Genomic DNA, 21,803 nt, shown 5'->3' with positions numbered 1-21,803 from the left:
AATTAGTTAATAATGTGTGGTAATTGATGCTCATGGCAAGCAATTGGTCACAGGGATGGTCCTGTGTGGGATTTGTGAGGCAGCATAATGAAGATGGTCAGAACTGCAAACACTGGCTCATCCTGAATGTAGAGGATGATATTCAGCGATTGTCCAGAAATATGTGTACATGTATGTGTCTGGCAAGAGTATGCTGTTGATTGTGATAGTTGTTAAATAATAAATATAGTAAGCATCAATGCCAATGGATTTCAATTTTCATGATATCATAGGTTGACAATTAGTCATGTTTATTATTGAGAAACAATCACGATGCAAACTTCCTACTAGTTTATATAGCTGTTGTCTGTAGTGTTTAAGTCAAGAATTATAGCGCCCTCCCAGGAATCATAGGGGGGGGGGGGTGACTAATGTGGAACTATTCCCTGTATCCATTATGGGTATTGATTTGTCTGTTGTTGAATTTATTCTGTCCTGGCAAATGTCAGACATGCATTGAGAAGCCACACATCGATTTGAGTCTCATCGGTGAAATCATCTATGTTTGTCTTGTTAGAGACTGGTATATTTATCATGTTCAAATCATTGTTTTCTTCATGGAAGTATGTTTTAGTTCTGCTGTGCATGGTCTGCAGACCGAAACAACAGTCACTTAATGTGATAATGGTATTCAAAGCTGTCTGAAAATAAGCAATTTCCCAATGGAGCTATTATGCCCTTGACATGCACTGCTGCAAAAGTAACAGAAATTTGATCTGCCCAGAAATGTCAATATAATTGTCAGGCTTGCTCTGCCAACAGGGGCTCTGGGTATGTGTGGGTATTGCACAATGTCACCCACTGGTAATGAAGTATTGATGGTTAATTGGATTTTAATTGATTTTATTGCAAAAATGCCAAGCTTGAGTCATAGATTTAATGATATGTTTCCAAGGACAGTTTGCATTGTAGGCAATACACAGGTAGTAACACGTACATGTATACATGGACCATAATACAAGGTTGGATCAAATACGTACATGTACCTAAAGCACATACTTTCTAAATTTCTAATTGATACATGTACTGACAAAATGTAATCCATAACAAGATATAATCTGAGGATGTAAGATTCAATCTTCAGTTATCTGAGTACCTCTCTAATACACACCCACAGAGTGCTGAATCATGACATTTGGAACTTCTTGGAAATGGCAAATGTTTCATTGAGAATTACTGCAAAGAAACATAGATGCTGATAGATTTGTTGTTTATTGATTTCCTATGTGGTTAAGAAGGCTGGAGACAGAATGTTACCCTTGGGCCATTATTTTTCTGCTGCAGAGACAGCCAGAGTGGCATTTAATGAAAAATGATAGGTTTTCCAGCAAAGCCTGTTTAAATTTTTCTTAATCTGATTTTATTGCATTGAACTTTGGTTATTGAGCATGATTCAATGGAAAACAAGACAGGGAAAGGTGCTTCAGATGGTAGATTCCGGCCTTTTTAGATAGTTTTCATTTAGATAGTTTTCATCAATATGGTGTGAAAGGCCGGGGGGGGGGGGGGGGGGGGGGGGGGGGGGGGGGGGGGGGGGGAGGGGGGGGGGCGTGGTTAATCGGGTTTATGAGGTCTGCTCTGGTCAGGAGTTTTGATTGTAAACATTCACATGGTATGTGGTGTTATATCATTTAGGACAGAGTGGTACATAAGAATTCGTCCATTGGTTTTTCATTTGAGATTAGATAATAGAGATTAGATAAATAAAGTTTTGTATACCATGACCAATACTTCTACAAATTGTGTTATAATAAACCATTTGATAGTATATATCACCTGAGATAATGGATGTTTCCCACCATATGGCAGTTACTACCTCAAACTTTGATAGTAAACCTGTAGTAAACAGGAATTGGTAGTGAAATTCAGTTGGCTGTTAGAGGGTCATGAACTTTCAAGATCTGTCAATCAACATTGCTGGGAAATTTGAATTTGTTTGACAGTTACAAAAAAAATAATTGAAAGTTGTATTTATAACTGTTTGAGAGACTTGAAATTCACAAAATATGTTTTTGATACATTTAATGAACCATCTTGCAAATTTTAGGTTTTTTTGTTTGTTAATTATTTGTATATTTGAAAAAATGTACTGGCAGTCTGTACTAGCAGACAGCTCTGTGAGGTCAAGTGAAGTGGCCATTTTTCTGACGGTCTGCCTTTTATAATATTACCCCGGCCTTTAAAATGGCTAAATTGTACCGGTAGATATATATATATATTCCATGTATTAAAGTGAATGGCGAACATTATACCCATCTTAAAACCAACTTAACATGTTTTTATAAGTATATTTTATGTTTACCTGAACTAATGTAAACACATGTTGTTGAAATATAGTTTAAATGACCTAGTGATTTCTTGAGCATGAACGTTAATTGATTCCCTGAAAACATGTTTACTCTCAACACCATTGAACTGTTAATATCTCCTGGAAACCTGGTGAATATTAGCCTGATAAAACATGCTTGTTGAAAGACTTAAGTGAAGAGATAGCTGACAGCTCCAAGCTTGTGTTTGGAAGGGATAGAGAAACAAATTAAAACATTATGTGGTAGGAGGTGCAGTCCTGGAGGGGTGGTCCTGGAGGGGTGTAACATGGGCATAGAACCTAGCCCCAATAACAGAGCTACTGAATTATGCTTGGTCCTGGATTCATACATATTATGTAAATGGTAGAGGGATATGGGAAAAAACAGTATACATGGTGTTTAAGTTGTATTATCATATCTTGTGTATTTCATGCAGTTAAAATTGTATTGTACCCTTTACCATCTACAATGAAGGTCAAGCATTCTTAACATCCCTGATTGGGTTCGATCGCCAGTGGCTTCATCATTTCATAAAATATTTGTGGGTTGTTAGAGGTTGTGTGTTCAATCCCCACCAGGGTGAGAGTGGTCCAGGTGTCAGCCACTTACACAAGAGGTTGTGGGTTTAATCCACACCAGGGTGAGAGTGGTCCAGTTGTCAGCCACTTACACAAGAGGTTGTGTGTTCAATCCCTACCAGGGTGAGAGTGGTCCAGGTGTCAGCCACTTACACAAGAGGTTGTGTGTTCAATCCCCACCAGGTTGAGAGTGGTCCTGTTGTCACACACTTACACAAGAGGTTGTGGGTTAAATCCCCACCAGGGTGAGAGTGGTCCAGTTGTCAGCCACTTACACAAGAGGTTGTGGGTTAAATCCCCACCAGGTCGAGAGTGGTCCAGTTGTCAGCCACTTACATAAGAGGATGTGGGTTAAATCTTTACCAGGGTGAGAGAGGTCCAGGTGTCTGCCACTTACACAAGAGGTTGTGAGTTCAATCCACACCATGGTGAGAATGGTCCAGGTGTCAGCCACTTACACAAGAGGTTGTGGGTTCAATCCACATCAGGGTGAGAGTGGTCCAGGTGTCAGCCACTTACACAAGAGGTTGTGGGTTCAATCCACACCAGGGTGAGAGTGGTCCAGGTGTCTGCCACTTACACAAGAGGTTGTGGGTTAAATCCACACCAGGGTGAGAGTGGTCCAGGTGTCAGCCACTTACACAAGAGGTTGTGGGTTCAATCCACACCAGGGTGAGAGTGGTCCAGGTGTCAGCCACTTACACAAGAGGTTGTGGGTTCAATGATCACATCAGGGTGAGAGTGGTCCAGGTGTCTGCCACTCACACAAGAGGTTGTGGGTTCAATCTTTACCAGGGTGAGAGTGGTCCAGGTGTCAGCCACTTACACAAGAGGTTGTGGGTTCAATCTTTACCAGGGTGAGAGTGGTCCAGGTGTCAGCCACTTACACGAGAGGTTGTGGGTTCAATCCACACCAGGGTGAGAGTGGTCCAGGTGTCAGCCACTTACACAAGAGGTTGTGGGTTAAATCTTTACCAGGGTGAGAGTGGTCCAGGTGTCAGCCACTTACACAAGAGGTTGTGGGTTCAAACCCCACCAGGGTGAGAGTGGTCCAGGTGTCTGCCACTTACAAAAGAGGTTGTGGGTTAAATCCACACCAGGGTGAGAGTGGTCCAGGTGTCAGCCACTTACACAAGAGGTTGTGGGTTCAATCCACATCAGGCGGAGAGTGGTCCAGGTGTCTGCCACTCACAAAAGAGGTTGTGGGTTAAATCCACACCAGGGTGAGAGTGGTCCAGGTGTCAGCCACTTACACAAGAGGTTGTGGGTTCAATTAACACCAGGGTGAGAGTGGTCCAGGTGTCAGTCACTTACACAAGAGGTTGTGGGTTCAATCCACACCAGGGTGAGAGTGGTCCAGGTGTCTGCCACTCACACAAGAGGTTGTGGGTTCAATCTTTACCAGGGTGAGAGTGGTCCAGGTGTCAGTCACTTACACAAGAGGTTGTGGGTTCAATCTTTACCAGGGTGAGAGTGGTCTAGGTGTCTGCCACTTACACAAGAGGTTGTGGGTTCAATCTTTACCAGGGTGAGAGTGTTCCATGTGTCAGCCTCTTAGACCAAAGAGGTTGTGGGTTCAATCCCCACCAGGGTGAGAGTGGCCCCTGGTCTCAGCCTTTTACTAATAGAGAAGAATTTTGTATTTTAAATATTGTATGTTATCTTCCAATTGTTAGACACTTTCATAGAATTGGTAATGATGTATTTACTCAGTGCTGTCAATAATTGTTGTTTTTGTCTGTGAATTTGGCAACCATATTTTTGCACTCCACATTTTTTATTGGTACTTGCCTGCTCATTAAGCAGTTGCAATTCTTGGAATCATCAACAATGGCTTGGTATTGGCACTTGCATTGTTTGCTTTGATTCTAGTGTCTTGGATGGAAACAATTAATATTGCTTTGAAATTAGTGTAATAATGTATATTCCATAATGTCTGCTGATAGGCGTACTGTTATTTGTACCGGTTTCAATCATGCAGTTAATATCAATTATAGCTAACACACTTCAGGTTATTTTAATGCAAATTGTTCTCGTTTCCAGACTCTCTCTAGTTGTACCCCTTGGTCATGAAATTTAAAATAATCAGCCACACCTGTTTTCTGGAAGAATGAATAATCTCTTGGAGTCATTATTGTGTACCTGCTGTTTCAGTGTACAAGAGGTTATCTCAGAACAATGGGCAAACATGTTTGATATTTCAGATGATATATTTTCTGAAAGCTGGCCATATTGTGTTTTGGATTCTTTCCAGGCAAGTTCTCTGAAAAAATTCAAACACATGTTGGCTAAGAGGAATATTTTGTAATCCTTGAAAGCCTCCTTGCATATTGTTATAAATCTCTTGAATAAAATACTCATCTTTCCCTAGCAAACATCTTTTGTCATTATTTCTGTATAAAAAGCTCATGTGGACAAGAAATTGAACACCTAATTGCTGCCTGAATGCACTATAATTCAAATTAGAAAATTTGTTTTTGCATGAAGAAGAATTATTATTAAACATTTAGGAGAGAGTGCATTCAAAACATTTCTGTTCTGATTGATGTTTGTAATGGTTGGCTTCAGCCAAATGGATTCTACATTGTTAATTTTTGTACATTGAATTTATGTTAGAAAACATATTGTTAAAGGGACTCACTCATGTTTTTGGACCAAAATTTATATGAAAATGCAGAAAAAGTACAATTAAAGAAAAAATTTAGAAACTGATGACACCTAAACTGCTCGCCCACCAGGACTCAAATTTAATCTGATGAGTAATTTCACCTTTAAGCCTTTTGTTAAATCGTGTTATTAACTCTATTTTCAAAATCGCTGACTTCAAAGACAATATTTGAGCATATCTTAACATTTGTTGAAGGGTTCCAGCCGTCAGTATCTTAGTTTTAACACTCCTAAGGATATGTATTTGCCAAAACATGAGCAAGTCCCTTACCGTATGTATATGTAGGTACAGAATATATACAAAAAGGTTTTCTGAATTATACAATTTAAAACAGTAAATCAAGTGCATACAAAAATGATACAATATTTCCAATGGCTATTAGTCAACAGTTAATGTCAAGAGAAATAAGGATATGGACACAACAATGATTTTTTCAATTAAACACAAATAAAGATAAAGGGATCATACATTCAATGAAAACCTGTTCAGATGTTAATGGCTGATCAATTCTTTGTTAACTGTGTGACTTTTTCAGCACTTTTATTGTGCTCGACTGTTTAAGAAACATTTGTAAACATTGGACTTTTCTCCCCTGCCGTCCCCTCCCTGACAGTAACATAATCTATAGCTCTATGAAGCATCATCATTGAGCAAAATTGCGGCTATATTTGGTTGCTGTGTTGTATTGATTGGAAGAGGGAGATGCTGAAGGCAGTGTATACATGAAAATGGCTGAAGCTTGAGCTGTTATTGGTGTCAACCAGGCCAGGATCTGGGATTATTGTCAATGTTTAGTTGACTGATGATTATAAAATTGAACCAAATATCTAATTTAATGCTTCCACTTGAGATGTGAAGATGAATAATTTTAAGCCCTTGATTTCACTCAAGGCACTTTGTTAAGTATAGGTTACTGTTCATATATTACAAATCAAACAAATTTGTTCCATGAATGAAGCTCTTGAAACACAGGTTAGCACTGATAGGCATAATGAATATTGCCTTATAACATTTTGTTTTAAATTTATCATTTTTCTTCAAGATCTTTAGACTGATGCTCTCTTGTTTTGAAGTTTGAAGTCTAATTGAAAGAGGTTTCCTTCTTTATATTTATTCCGCAGTCTTCGATTAATATGAGTACTTCCTGGTTTGTTATGATTCTTAGCATCATTAAGTACATTGTGTGTGCTATGTAATGCTAACATTGTTTAAGTGGATGTTAATCATTTCCTTGAAATTATATCTATTATCATAAGACAATAAAATGCTCCTCTCCCAGTATGAATGTATGATTATAAATGTTCTGAGTGATGAATTGGTAAACTCTGGCATCGGCCTGTTCAGTAAATATTTATCTGTGAATGTTAGGGGGGCAGGGGGTGGCCAGAAACAAATTGGCTTTTATCACTTTTCCCTTGTCAACGCTTTGTACCATGTGGCAGAGATTGAAATGCCAAGAAAACCAGGGCTTTCTTCCTCTGCTGGGAACGGAGAGGATGAAAGGCTAGGAAATTCAAGGCTGAGGCTAGTGAATCCAAGGCTGAAGATAGTAAATCCAAGGCTGAGGCTAGTGAATTCAAGGCTGAGGCCAGTAAATCCAAGGCTGTGGCTAGTAAATTCAAGGCTGTGGCTAGAAAATTCTAGGCTGAGGCTAGTAAATCCAAGGCTGAGGCTAGTAATTTCAAGGCTGAGGCTAGAAAATTCAAGGCTGAAGCTAGTAAATTCTAGGCTGAGGCTAGCAAATTCAAGGCTGAGGCTAGTAAATTCAAGGCTGAGGCTAGTAAATCCAAGGCTGAGGCTAGTAAATTCAAGGATGAAGCTAGTAAATTCAAGGCTGAGGCTTGTCAATCCAAGGCTGAGGCTAGTTAATTCAAGGCTGAGGCTAGTTAATTCAAGGCTGAGGCTAGTTAATTCAAGGCTGAGGCTAGTTAATTCAAGGTTCAGAGCTCCAGTGCTGCAGGCTCTTTAACGCTTGTCTGAGAGTTCATTGTTAACTTTTTTGGAGAGCTTGACCAGTTGTCTAGTATCAAACATGACCTATACTGAACTAGACCAATGTGTAAAACACATCATAATACCATACAAAAAGATGTTATTCTTTTGAAAATAACATACAATTTACAAAGTTGGATTACAAAGTCAGACATACTTAAACTGGACCATTGATCAACTAGTGAATGTAGTTCGGAATGTGGAACCCAGCTTGTACTCTTTAGCATTTGACATTACAAAACTGTACGGGCTTGAGGCTTTGCCTAGGCCCAAATGGCTTGTGTTCAAACTGGTATAAGGGTAGACAAGCACAATACAAGCACATTACACAAGCCACATCAGTCATTACTCAGTGTCAACTTCTCCCATAATTCACAGACTGTGTTGCTTTAAATGATGTTTATCTACATAGTTACTTACAGTTACAGAGGTCAATGACATTGTGACTTGATTGGTCCTGTGTTATTCTTGTTGTTTGATGTTGCATTGATTTCTTGTTACTAGTTTGTTTGTTTTTATATTGAAGCTAATCTGAAGGCTTGGCAGTAATGTTATAGTGTGGTTTAAATCATAAGCTCACTATTTATAGATACAAATATTCCATTTGGAAATTCCTTATCATTTTGGACATAATCTTAATTGATTCTATTTAATTTCAATACACATTTAGGTTGCAGAGGACTCATCTGTCAGAAATGACTTACATTTATGTTACTGTGCAATTTGAAATATAAAAAATATGCTCCATTTTGTATTTCAGAATTGTTGTTTGACCCAGGAGAGTCCATGCGTGAAGTGAAGACAAGGGACCTATTTTTTGTCAACTGTTTGCTTAATTCCTCAATACCAAGTCCCAGCAATTTGGAAATCAAATGGTTCGACAAAACAGGAGCAGAAATCACTAGCTCATCACCAAGGTAATACATAAATTTGCATATGTGGGCCTATTTCCTAACTTGGACCATGACATACACCATGTATGAAATGCGCATGCATACTCATTAAAGTATTCATTTGAGTTTTGATGAATAATCAATGTTTTATAAATATTATCTTGTATGGGTATTTTCTCTGTGTCCTTCCATCCATGCATTCAACCATGTTTTATGTGTCTTGTCCTTCCATCCATGCATTCCACCGTGTTCTCCATCTATTGTCCTTCTATCAATGCATTCTACCATGTTCTCTGTCTATTGCCTGTCCATTCCACCATGTTCTCTGTCTATTGTCCTTCAATCCAGGCATTCCACCATGTTTTATGTGTATTGTTCTTTCGTCCATGCATTCCACTGTGTTCTCTGTCCACTGTCCTTCCATATTTGCATTCCACCATGTTTTCTTTCCACTGTCCTTTCATATATCCATTCCATCGTGTTTTCTGTCCACTGGCCTTCCATATATGCATCCCACCATGTTCTCTGTCTATTGTCCTTCCATTCTGCATTCCACCATGTTCTCTGTGTATTATCCTTCCATCCATGCATTCCACCGTGTTCTCTGTCTATTGTCCTTCCATGCATTCCACCATGTTCTCTGTCTGTTGTCCTTCCATCCATGCATTCCACCATGTTCTCTGTCTATTGTCCTTCCATCCAGGCATTCTACCATTTTCTCTGTCTATTGTTCTTCCATCCAGGCATACCACCGTGTTCTCTGTCTATTGTCTTTCCATCCATGCATTCCACTGTGTTCTCTGTTTATTCTCCTTCCATCCATGCATTCTACCATGTCCTCTGTCTAATGTCCTTCCATCCATGCATTCCACCATGTCCTCTGTTATTTTCTCTGTCTATTGTCCTTCCTTCCATGCATTCCACCGTGTTCTCTGTCTATTTTCCTTCCATCCATGCATTCCACCATGTTCTCTGTCTATTGTCCTTCCATCCATGCATTCCACCATGTCCTCTGTCTAATGTCCTTCCATCCATGCATTCCACCATGTCCTCTGTTATATTCTCTGTCTATTGTCCTTCCTTCCATGCATTCCACCATGTCCTCTGTTATGTTCTCTGTCTATTGTCCTTCCATCCATGCATTCCACCATTTTCTCTGTCTATTGTTCTTCCATCCATGCATTACACTATGTCCTCTGTTATGTTATCTGTCTTTTGTCCTTCCTTCCATGCATTCCACCATGTCCTCTGTTATGTTCTTTGTCTATTGTCCTTCCATCCAGACATTCCACCGTGTTCTCTGTCTATTATCCTTCCTTCCATGCATTCCACCATGTCCTCTGTAATGCTCTCTGTCTATTGTCCTTCCTTCCATGCATTCCACCATGTTCTCTGTCTATTGTCCTTCCATCCATGCATTACACCATGTCCTCTGTTATGTTCTCTGTCTATTGTCCTTCCTTCCATGCATTCCACCATGTCCTCTGTTATGTTCTCTGTCTATTGTCCTTCCATCCATGCATTCCACCATGTCCTCTGTTATGTTCTCTGTCTTTTGTCCTTCCTTCCATGCATTCCACCGTGTTCTCTGTTATGTTCTCTGTCTATTGTCCTTCCTTCCATGCATTCCACCATGTTCTCTGTTATGTTCTCTGTCTATTGTTCTTCCTTCCATGCATTCCACTGTGTTCTCTGTTATGTTCTCTGTCTATTGTTCTTCCTTCCATGCATTCCACCACGTCCTCTGTTATGTTCTCTGTCTATTGTCCTTCCTTCCATGCATTCCACCACGTCCTCTGTTATGTTCTCTGTCTATTGTCCTTCCTTCCATGCATTCCACCATGTCCTCTGTTATGTTCTCTGTCTATTGTCCTTCCTTCCATGCATTCCACCATGTCCTCTGTTATGTTCTCTGTCTATTGTCCTTCCTTCCATGCATTCCACCATGTCCTCTGTTATGTTCTCTGTCTATTGTCCTTCCTTCCATGCATTCCACTGTGTTCTCTGTTTATTGTCCTTCCATCCAGGCATTCTACCATTTTCTCTGTCTTTTGTTCTTCCATCCAGGCATTCCACCATGTTCTCTGTCTATTGTCCTTCCATCCATGCATTCCACTGTGTTCTCTGTTAATTCTCCTTCCATCTTTGCATTCCACCATGTCCTCTGTCTAATGTCCTTCCATTGATGCATTCCACTGTGTTCTCTGTTTATTCTCCTTCCATCCAGGCATTCCACCATGTTCTCTGTCTATTGTCCTTCCATCCATGCATTCCACTGTGTTCTCTGTTTATTGTCCTTTCATCCAGGCATTCCACCATGTTCTCTGTCTAATGTCCTTCCATTGATGCATTCCACTGTGTTCTCTGTTTATTGTCCTTTCATCCAGGCATTCCACCGTGTTCTCTGTTTATTGTCCTTCCATCCATGCATTCCACTGTGTTCTCTGTTAATTCTCCTTCCATCTATGCATTCCACCATGTCCTCTGTCTAATGTCCTTCCATTGATGCATTCCACTGTGTTCTCTGTTTATTGTCCTTCCATCCAGGCATTCCACCATGTTCTCTGTCTATTGTCCTTCCATCCATGCATTCCACTGTGTTCTCTGTTTATTGTCCTTTCATCCAGGCATTCCACCATGTTCTCTGTCTAATGTCCTTCCATTGATGCATTCCACTGTGTTCTCTGTTTATTCTCCTTCCATCCAGGCATTCCAACATGTTCTCTGTCTATTGTCCTTCCATCCAGGCATTCTACTGTGTTCTCTGTTTATTGTCCTTTCATCCAGGCATTCCACCATGTCCTCTGTCTAATGTCCTTCCATTGATGCATTCCACTGTGTTCTCTGTTTATTCTCCTTCCATCTATGCATTCCACCATGTTCTCTGTCTATTGTCCTTCCATCCATGCATTCCACTGTGTTCTCTGTTTATTGTCCTTTCATCCAGGCATTCTACCATTTTCTCTGTGAATTAACGCTCCCTCCATGCATGTTCAAAATACTATTTTAGCAAACTTACTTTATTTCTATAATTTAGTGTTTCGAGGTTTTGAAGCATAAAATAGTGGCATATTTACATCACACAAATCAATGATGCCTGCTAAATTGATTAATTTTTGTAATTCAAAATACCGCCAATAATTGCTCATACACAAAAAGAGACAAAACCACTAGACTTGAACTGCCAGAAGGAACTTCTACTGAAATGTAAGATTTTTGTGTGTGCACGCCATTAAAGGGGCTGTACACCAGATTGGCACCAAAATTATTTTTTTCTGTAACGAATCTCAGGACAATTATTTAATAAAATGTTTTACAGTTTGATATCATAATTGTAAAAAAATACCAAAATGTAAAATAAAATCGGGTCGGAGACCTAACTTGGTAATATCACGTGATAACATTGACTAGCCAATCACGCATAAGGAATGAATTCTACTAGGTTGACATACCTAGAAATCTTTTTTAATGGAAAAATACAAAAAAAATGCGAAAAATAAATTAATTGTAAATTATGTGGTACTTTAGTAAGTTACAATGCATTGTACACATGGATACCATGTTTATGTCAGTTTTCGACAATTTTCTCTTTTTTTTTTTCGCTATTTCATCATACAGAGTACAGCCCCTTTAATATGATTTGCAGTCAACAACAAGTCCAAATACGATTGACAACATGGTGCAGTGACTAAATATGCGATTTCAACCCAATTTTAATTGATGAGGCTTTTCTGGTTGGGTGCAAATAACATGACTTCATACATGGGTGAAAGTTTTCCGGCATATGCCGGATTTTCCGTTTTTTCCTGATCCAGAGGGGTCGTTTTTTCAAATCGTGTAAATCCGTTGAGATTTTCAGAGGAGGGTTATGGGGTATGACCCAACTCCTCCGAATTTCGATCATATTTTGCAGAGGTCAACAATAAGTCCGATTTCACAACCTCCATTTTTGCGATCCAGCAGGTGCCCGCTTGAGCAAGTACGCGTTTTTATTTCATTTACGGAGATAGCCGATCTTTTTGTTCGATTACGGCCAAACAGACTCGGTGTGCGATCCTCTTTCATCGGGAATCGCCGAATCGTAATTCCGACAAACGAGGTCGAGGAAAACCCTATACGTCATTCGTGTGAAAGGATACTTTTGATTGGCTTACACGATTTTGCCCTCCAATGAAATAGCGTGTCTTTTATCACTTAAGGACTGCACATAAAGATGGCCGACATTGTTATTATTAGCAACTGTCATTCGATGCAGACGATTGTTTATCAAACAAAATTGTTCTGAAAATTAAGTTTTTGCTAGCGGGTTATAATACGAAGGACTTAGAAAAGGCAGTAAAAAAAGTGGAGGTGGGAATGTTTGTCTGAGATTGACAAAAACGGTGATAGATGTGGAAATCACTCGTAATCATTTGGCGATGAAATGATGTGTAAAAACCAATCATTTGGGAATCTTCCCTGCAGCTTCTCAAAACTGAAAAAGCAAAAAGGGTTGCAAAATTACACAGACTGGCCAAACAGACGGTGCTTAAAAGGAAGTGAAAAAATGAAAATGGTAGCAACAGTCAGAATATAAATGGAAAAGAATCAAACTTGGTTGATTAATGGTGGTTAAAAGAGTGTTGACAAAAGCATCAGTTTGAAATATTATAAGTTTTTTTGGTCCAAATCTTAATTATTATAAATAAATGAAGAAATTCAACCTTATACATTTTTGTGACTGTTGATACATTTCCTACTAACGAATCAGTTTAGGCATAAAATTCATTAATGGTAGCATTTTCTTATATTAATATTTTTTCTTTTTAATAGTGTAGAAAATATTATTTAGCCATACATTAAAGTAATTTAAGTCAGGCTTCAATTTCTTTTCATAGTCAATTTATACTCTGGAATGGCATTTTATTCCCTTAAAATTCTTAAATCTCAGGAGCTTCCATAGAGATATACCATTACATATAAAAGATATATCATACTTTATGAGCTTTTGTCAATGTTATCTTCATCCTAAGAATAGACAGACGGACCGACAGACAGACAGACACAGACAGAATCACAGACAGACAGACACACACACACACACACACACCCACCCACAGACAGACAAACACACAGACATCTCTTATACCGTAGTAACATTTCAGTTCTGTACATTTCAGTGACCATGTATATGCAATAGCGAGGGGGGGCGGCAAAGAGTTGAATATTGACACAGTAGAAGATGATGATGGAGGAAACTACCAGTGTAAAGCTGTGGTGGATGGCGTCGTTGCATATGAAAGAACTTTGTCCATCAGGGTTGAAGGTTGGTTTTCTTAAGACTTTCAATGAGAATACTGATACGGACATGGACCCTAAACTGTCACATTTTGACATTTATTGGAATGTCATTGTCATGTTTTCATGGTATAAAGGCATCTGGGAACAGGGCTTCCATGAAAGGAAGTTTGGAAGTAAATTACTCCTTAGAAATGGGTTAAAACTTCCAAATTGATTCCTTGGAAGTACAAAAACTTCCATAATTTTGAAGAAAACCACCGAAGTAGAAAGCTTGGAAGTTCAAAATATTCAAACCTTGTGTCAATATTACTTTTATGGTCGCAATTTCAATCAGTTTATAGGTAAAATGTTTTATTATAATATAAGTCTTTGAATTTGGCAAGTTAAAGTTACAAATTACTTGATTTTTAACATACTTATTGAAAAATAGTGGGAAAAGATATTGATTTCGGGAGATTTAAACTTCCATATTTCAGTGTAAAACTTCTTAAATTGATGGACAGGAAGTTTATACTTCCAGTTTCAAATTCTTTATGGAAGCCCTGTGGGAAAGAGTAAATAAAAGTTAAAACCCCAACTCTCTCCATGACCAGCAAAATGATGAGCAAATTTTAAGCATTTATAATCTAAAGCTTTAATGATAAAATTGGTTGACAGTAGTGTTGTTGCTCGATCCATGCATAAAACTTCAATGTATTAATAACTCTCAAACCACATTCAATTTTGCAAGGTCCCTATCAAATAATGTCTCACAGGTTTTTCCCTAGACAATTTTAGCTCAGGTTCTTTGAATCCTCATAGTTGACTATTTGTGGGTTTGTGCAATTTTATTGGGTTCTAACATGGTTTATACACAACAAAAGAAAGGGAAATTGCTGGTTGAAGACCATGTCTTGTAAACAAACCATTGATTGTATCATATTGACTATTAATTATAGAAATAATAATGCCATAATACTTTTCAGCCTCCCTTACTTTCTCAAACTGTGATGAGGAACAGTTTGGTGTTGTTGGTCGCCGGTCAAGGATTAACTGTCAGGCATCTGGCCCCACCGCTCCTGGGTCTGAATGGAGGTTCAGGGATCAAGTCCTGGGTCTAAACACTGGATGTAAGTAGTAAATGATTTATAAAAACCACTTTCAGTGGCTCTAACTCTCGAACAATAATTAAGTTGCTCATACAAGGATCAATTACATTTTATGTTTTAGTATAAATTGTGTGAAATTTTCCGTTTAAAGAGTTTCATGAAATTATTTTAAAGATCTTTGATGATACAGAGTTTTTTGTTGACAAGAAACAACAAGTTTAAGCAAGAAAATTGGCTTAACGAAATAGATATGCTACCGCAAAATGGTCTGAAAAACTATGAGATGATCCAGTTCGAAAGAGAATTGATAAATAGGTGTGAAATACCAAATCGGGACTGTAATTCTTAATTTGAAAAAGCTATTATTTCGAAGTAGCGGTTTCGGATTATTTATCCAAAATTTAGTTCAATAAAGAAGGAAAAAAATTGGAACCAAAAAATGATTTCAAAATACTGATAATTTCGGATAAATGTTGTTCGGAACAGCGGTGTTTAAATGTATTTCCAAATGAAACTGTTTCTTTACCACAGAGGAATGAAAGTTTGAATATCCAACATAAAATACACGATTGTTCATGACAAGTCTTCCATACATTTGGGTAAAACTACTGGGTCCCGCATGATCAATAGAAAGTAGCATTTATTATAATTAAATCATATTTTTATTCTCTTCCAGTCATACACATTAAGTTCAATCTACAAAAATAAAAAAAAGTTTACATATATATTTATATATATAATGCATGCACACAATATTAATATAATTATGTTATATAATTATTTGTAAAAATGGTATTATATATTGTCCTGAATGTGAAAGTGTAGTACAAGTGTCCGCCTCTCACACAACAGTTCGCGTGTTGTGTGAATCACAAAAGGAACATGTTCCCCTGGCCCCAATTTCTCGAAACTTCTTAAGCTCAACAGGCTTAAGTCCCTTATTTCAATTATCGAAAATGCATTCTGAAAATGGATTTTGATAAATGAAAAATGATTTATTCTGATAATCATACAGATTATTCCTACATAATTTCTAAAAATTCTTGAAGAAGTTAATATAACACATTTTATAGAACAACAAAAATGGTGAGATTAGCTTAATCCTGTTATTAGGGACTTAAGAAGTTTCGAGAAATTGGGGCCAGGCTATCAAAAATCATAGTAGTACTGGTCTACCAACAAAATGGACATATCAGCTTACACCTGTCTATACAATTGAGCTACAATAAATGGGTATAAACTGACTCTTCTTTCAGTGTACGCCTTTGAGACAACCTACCTAGTTATACTGAACACAACGAAGGAATCGGAAGGGATTTATAAGTACTATGCTTGGGCGAAGAATGTGAAGAAGTCCAGGGCCATCACCTTTAAGGTTCTAGGTATGTGTGTTAGGGGCACATTGGTCCTGTGTTTTTTTTTTAAACTCTCACTTTCTTTAAATATTTTATTTGATAAATGTTAAAGTTACACTCGCTTACACATGTATAATGAAGATAAATTTTAAGTGATAAACAAATACCGTGTTTTCTTCACAAGTTAAACTCGTTATCCTTCATAAGAACCATTGTTTTCGACATTGATTTGTAGGTATTCTATACCAATGCGGCTCAAAATTTAAATGTCTATTAACTTGTTTTTACTGAGTGTTATTCAGATGATAATCATTAATATCTTGAGAACTGCCCATTAATGTATTAAAGGATTTGGCATACATGTGCATCACTACTTCAAAAATGATAAACCCAGCTTTCATCTTGCAGTGGCACCAGTGATTATCAACCCAGTACTGTCAACAACAGCAACTGTAGGCAACACCACCCAGCTCTTCTGTATGGCGAGTGGCGACCCTCTGCCAACATTCTCATGGTACAAGGTTGATGAGGTAGGCTGGCAACTTTTAGTTGATACTGATTTCTTTAAGCTCCAATGGGACAAGCATTTATAGCTTATAGACTCACTATTAAGCCAGTTTCCTTGGTGAGAAACATTTATTATTGGTTCTTTTGAGAGAGTGCGAAAGGTCCCCTGGTAGGAATACCTCCACAACCTCTTGGATGAGAGAGTCTGACAGCTATACCTGTAGACAACTCCCATCCTTACTGGTGATGAGAACTTTTCATTGGTCATGTCGGGATGAGTATTGATGAAATAACCAATGAAGATATTTAGACTGAAACTCCAACCCTTCACTACTGCTCTATTATCTTTTTACAAGTACAAAGTCATTTGTGAACATTTCTATTTATTATAAAGTTTCGTTTTTATACATGACACACATACATGTCAAAAATTTCAGAATGACAATGCAGAGCTGCTGCAGACAACTGATCGTATAAAAATCACGGATAAGGCGGAGGGCGTAAACAAACAAGGAATCTTGACAATAACCGAAATCGTGAAGGAGGATGAGGCGATATATCGATGTGTCGCAAAAAATCTTGCCAACGATTATGAGTCGATTGATGGTGCGCAGGCTGAGAACAAGCTGGAAGTGTACAGTAAGTGGATACTTGTGTTGAATTGGCATCGGAAGACAGTTAACCCTTTACCACATAAACAAGTTTGGCTGACATGGCCCATTACTGCATGTAAATGCATTTGGCTGATGGTGGAATTTCAAATGTTTTATTTTAATATTTTAATTTTTATATTAGTTAAGCAATATGAGTATTGAATTTCCGTTGGAATTATCCCGGAATAAAATGGGTGGTTTTTTTTTAATGCCAATCACAGGGTAGTGTTCAACAGTGATGTTAATAGCATGTCTAGGTGGAGTAAAATTGAAATTCCCCAAAGTCATCAATGCATAAATCACCATATTGATTATGTATGTTCACTTAAGAATAAAAACATTGAAGATGAAAGTTATTTAAGATTATTAATTTTTTTTAAAAAACAATGGAAATATTCAGTGCTGAGAATATAATGAATAAATTTGCTGTGAAGTTTCATATCCAGCATTGTGTAAAAAAGATCAGTAATCAAACACTGTTGGCTACTTAACAAGCATGTGGATGACACAACAGGGCTATCATGGTGCATTTATATGAGAGGGTCATGAATGTTAAACATACACCCAGGACTCTATCAAATTGCTTGATGTCATGATATTCCTGCTTATAGTTTTGTGTATTATACTCTAAACATCCATCGTCAGCTTTTTATTCGGAAATGTGTTTTTTTATAATGGGGATTTTTTTAGCTTGATCCCTGCTTTTTTTACCAATTGATGGAGTGAAATTATGAAATTTCAGAGTAATGGTACAAGTCTATCTCCAAACTGCATTTACAGATGAAATTAAATAATATAATATTTTATCATTTACACCTTTAAATTTTTTCATTTGTATTTAGGTCTTGAAAAGATAGCAACCAAGGTGAATGTGAAGTCTATAAGATATTTAGAGTCTCCTTGATTAAGAAGGACCAGGATCAGCCTGTATGTGAATTGTAAAACTATGAATGGAAATATCTAAAGATTATTTACTTAGTGTTATTTTTTGAAGAAGTCATAATATGTTACAAATGAATAATAAGCAAAACAAACAAGGGTTTTATGAGTGAATCATACAATCAAGCCATCACAATAAATGAATAAACATAATTTAGTGCATACATTATGGAGTTACGTTTTGACAATATCTGACTGGCATGTTCCATAATATTTATTATTTTGATGATGCTGAAACCACAGAACCCATGATGGGGTGGTTCTTACTTGGAATATAGCCAGAGTCTAACAGTGGCATCACATTAAATCTAGCAAAACCCGCAGTTGTGAATATTTACGGTTTCAATTTAAGGTGCATTAGTGCAATTTATTATCACTCTATTTATTTCCATTTTAATATTATAAATGTGTCTCAAAATTCATTTTTGCTTGAAAACAAAATGATTGAGATTTATATGCCGTCAACATTTTCCACTGATAACTTTCAACATTCACTTCTACCATTAAAGTGAACTCGATCATAATCATATGTAATTATGTCCATAAAATATTTATATCAATATAGGAAATGTGTTGGAAAAATGATTAAAACTGTACATAAACAACAGTCTATTAAGCTCTGTTCCTTGCTATCATGTTAAGGCAACTATAAATTAATTGCTAGATTTTCAACACTTGTCTGCCCTCTCTTTTTGGCTGCCTCTCGAATTTTATTGACTGTAATAAAAATGTAGAATTAGGGTATATATTCGCATATCTGTCTGGTACTGTACCAGGAACGGTGTTCATTCATAACTATGGTGTCCATGTATCTCATTCACATGTAAAAAAAGGGAATTGTTATGATTGTGTTCATAGTTTGCTAAGTAATATGTGTTTATGGTCCCTTACACATATCCCCCTCTCCCCACCCGCATTTAAAAAAAAAGAAGATAAAAATCTAACTTAGTTTATATTGGCCTTAAGATACAAAGTGAGTAAACCTGATTCCATAATTGAAAATGGTTGCTGATCACATTTTGTAAGTTTTGAGTGTATTTGTGTGTCAGGTATAGAAAAAATAAAATATTTCTTCAGTTTACTGCAGCACCTCTCTAAGTCTATGATTTACTAGGACACCTCTCGTTGTAATACATGAGTAATGCAGAAATTGCCAACTTAAATGATACAATGAGAATGAAGCAAATACACCTGGTGCTATGGAATGATTTAAGGGAAAACATTTATAGTTAAGAGTTGTTATTATGCCCCCCTTCGAAGAAGAGGGGTATATTGCTTTGCACAGGCTTGTCGGTTCGTCGGTCTGTCGGTAGACCAAAGCTTGTCCGAGTGATAACTCAACAATTCCTGGACGTATGGTTATCAAACTTCACATGAAGGTTGGGCCTGACCAGTAGATTACCCCTTTTGATTTTGGGGGTCATCAGGTCAAAGGTCAAGGTCACAGTGACCTTTAATGGTAAAATAATTTTAAAGCTTGTCCGAGTGATAACTCGACAATGCCTGCACCCATGGCCCTCAAACTTGACATGGAAATTGGGCCTGCACCCATGGCCCTCATAATTAAATTTGAGGTTGGGCCTGACCAGTAGAAGACCCTTATTGTTTTTGGGGGTCATTGGGCCAAAGGTCAAGGTCACAGTCACCTTGAATGGTTAGAGGTTTTCCGTGTGATAACTTGACAATGCCTGCACCCATGGCCCCAAAACTTGACTTGGAGATTAGGCCTGACCAGTACATGACCCCTATTGTTTTTTTTGGGTCATCTGGCCAAAGGTCAAGGTCACAGTCACCTTGAATGGTTAGAGGTTTTCCGTGTGATAACTTGACAATGCCTGCACCCATGGCCCTCAAACTTGACTTGGAGATTGGGCCTGACCAGTACATGACCCCTATTGTTTTTTGGGGTTTTCTGGCCAAAGGTCAAGGTCACAGTCACCTTGAATGATAAGAGGTTTTCCGTGTGATAACTTGACAATGCCTGCACCCATGGCCCTCAAACTTGACTTGGAGATTGGGCCTGACCAGTACATGACCCCTTATGTTTTGGGGGGTCATCAGGCCATAGGTCAAGGTCACAGTGAACGTGAATGGTAAAAGGTTGTCCAAGTGATAACTTGACAATGCCTGCACCCATGGCCCTCAAACTTGACTTGGAGGTTGGGCCTGACCAATAGATGACCCCTATTGTTTTTGGGGGTCATTGGACCAAAGGCCAAGGTCACATGTACCTTGAATGGTAAAAGGTTGTCCGAGTGATAACTCGACAATGCCTGCACCCATGGCCCTCAAACTTGACTTGGAGAATTGGCCTGACCAGGAGATAACCCCTATGGTTTTTGGGGGTCATTTGGCCAAAGGTCAAGGTCACAGTGACCTGGAATGGTAAAAGGTTGTCAAAGTGATAACTCGACAATGCCTGCACCCATGTCCCTCAAACTTGACTTGGAGGTTGTGCCTGGCCAGAAGATGGTCCCTATTGATTTTAGGGGTCATTGGGCCAAAGGTCAAGGTCACAGTGACCTGGAATAGTAAAAGGTTATCCGAGTGATAACTCGACAATGCCTGCACCCATGGCCCTCAAACTTGACTTGGAGGTTGGGCCTGGCCAGGAGATGGTCCCTATTGATTTTACGGTCATTGGGCCAAACGTCAAGGTCACAGTGACCTTGAATGATAAAAGGTTGTCTGAGTGATAACTTGACAATGCCTGCACCCATGGCCCTCAAACTTGACATTTAGGTTTCTGGTGACCAGCTGATGACTCTGGATTTTGAGTTCATAGAGTCAAAGGTCATGGTCATAACACACTCTATCCTCACACTTTAATGGTCATAATCTTAAAACTGCCTTAACGGCAACAAATCAGCTGTCATTTCGGTCCATGCGTATTTCATTCAATTGTCCATATAATCCTGACAACATGGCGCTCAGGGGGGCATAATGTTTGACAAACATCTCTTGTTAATATATATTTTTAATAAGATGTAGCTAAATAGTCATTAGAAAACAGTTAGGCAACTATTTAGCAATTTGTTGTTAACTTTAAAGTTGAATTATTTCATGATGCGCTCATATAATGGAAAAACAAGCATAACAGTGGTCTCAATATTTGTAAGATCTTCATCAAAAGTGCGTCAGTGGAAGAGTTTATGAAATCCATTTACAGCAACAGTTACATGTCCTTCATTTTATTTCTTTTCTCCCTCACAGCGCCTCCTACAGTGAAGGAGTTTTCTAACCTGATAGAGAACCGTTACCAGGGCACAGAAGGGGGCAGTGTAACTTTGACGTGTGAGGCTCGTGGCGATCCTGCCCCTAACGTCATCTGGAGGAAAGTTGGAACCAACCAGCAGTTTACTGTCGGTTCAAGCTCAGAGGTGTGTATAATATTCCAACAATCAGTTTACCGTCAGTTCAAGCTCAGAGGTGTGTATGATATTCCAACCAGCAGTTTACTGTTGGTTCAAGCTCAGAGGTTGGTATGATATTCCAACCAGCA

General features: G+C 38.2%; 1 protein-coding gene across 1 annotated transcript in view; it reads left to right on the top strand.

The window, feature by feature from the left end:
- Window positions 1-21,803, top strand: part of LOC128235379 (neural cell adhesion molecule 1-like) — an 81,009-nt gene that overhangs the window by 11,205 nt on the left and 48,001 nt on the right. Inside the window, exons 2-8 of the mRNA XM_052950189.1 lie at window positions 8,347-8,503; window positions 13,639-13,784; window positions 14,725-14,868; window positions 16,104-16,229; window positions 16,611-16,732; window positions 17,147-17,348; window positions 21,515-21,681. Of these exons, the coding sequence (XP_052806149.1) occupies window positions 8,347-8,503; window positions 13,639-13,784; window positions 14,725-14,868; window positions 16,104-16,229; window positions 16,611-16,732; window positions 17,147-17,348; window positions 21,515-21,681 (1,064 nt within the window). The remainder of the gene's footprint in view (window positions 1-8,346; window positions 8,504-13,638; window positions 13,785-14,724; window positions 14,869-16,103; window positions 16,230-16,610; window positions 16,733-17,146; window positions 17,349-21,514; window positions 21,682-21,803) is intronic.

The sequence above is a fragment of the Mya arenaria genome, chromosome 5, assembly GCF_026914265.1.
Source record: "Mya arenaria isolate MELC-2E11 chromosome 5, ASM2691426v1".
Classification (NCBI taxonomy): Eukaryota; Metazoa; Mollusca; class Bivalvia; order Myida; family Myidae; genus Mya; species Mya arenaria.
The sequence above is the reverse complement of the archived record's forward strand: the minus strand, read 5'-3'. Positions and strand labels throughout refer to the sequence as shown.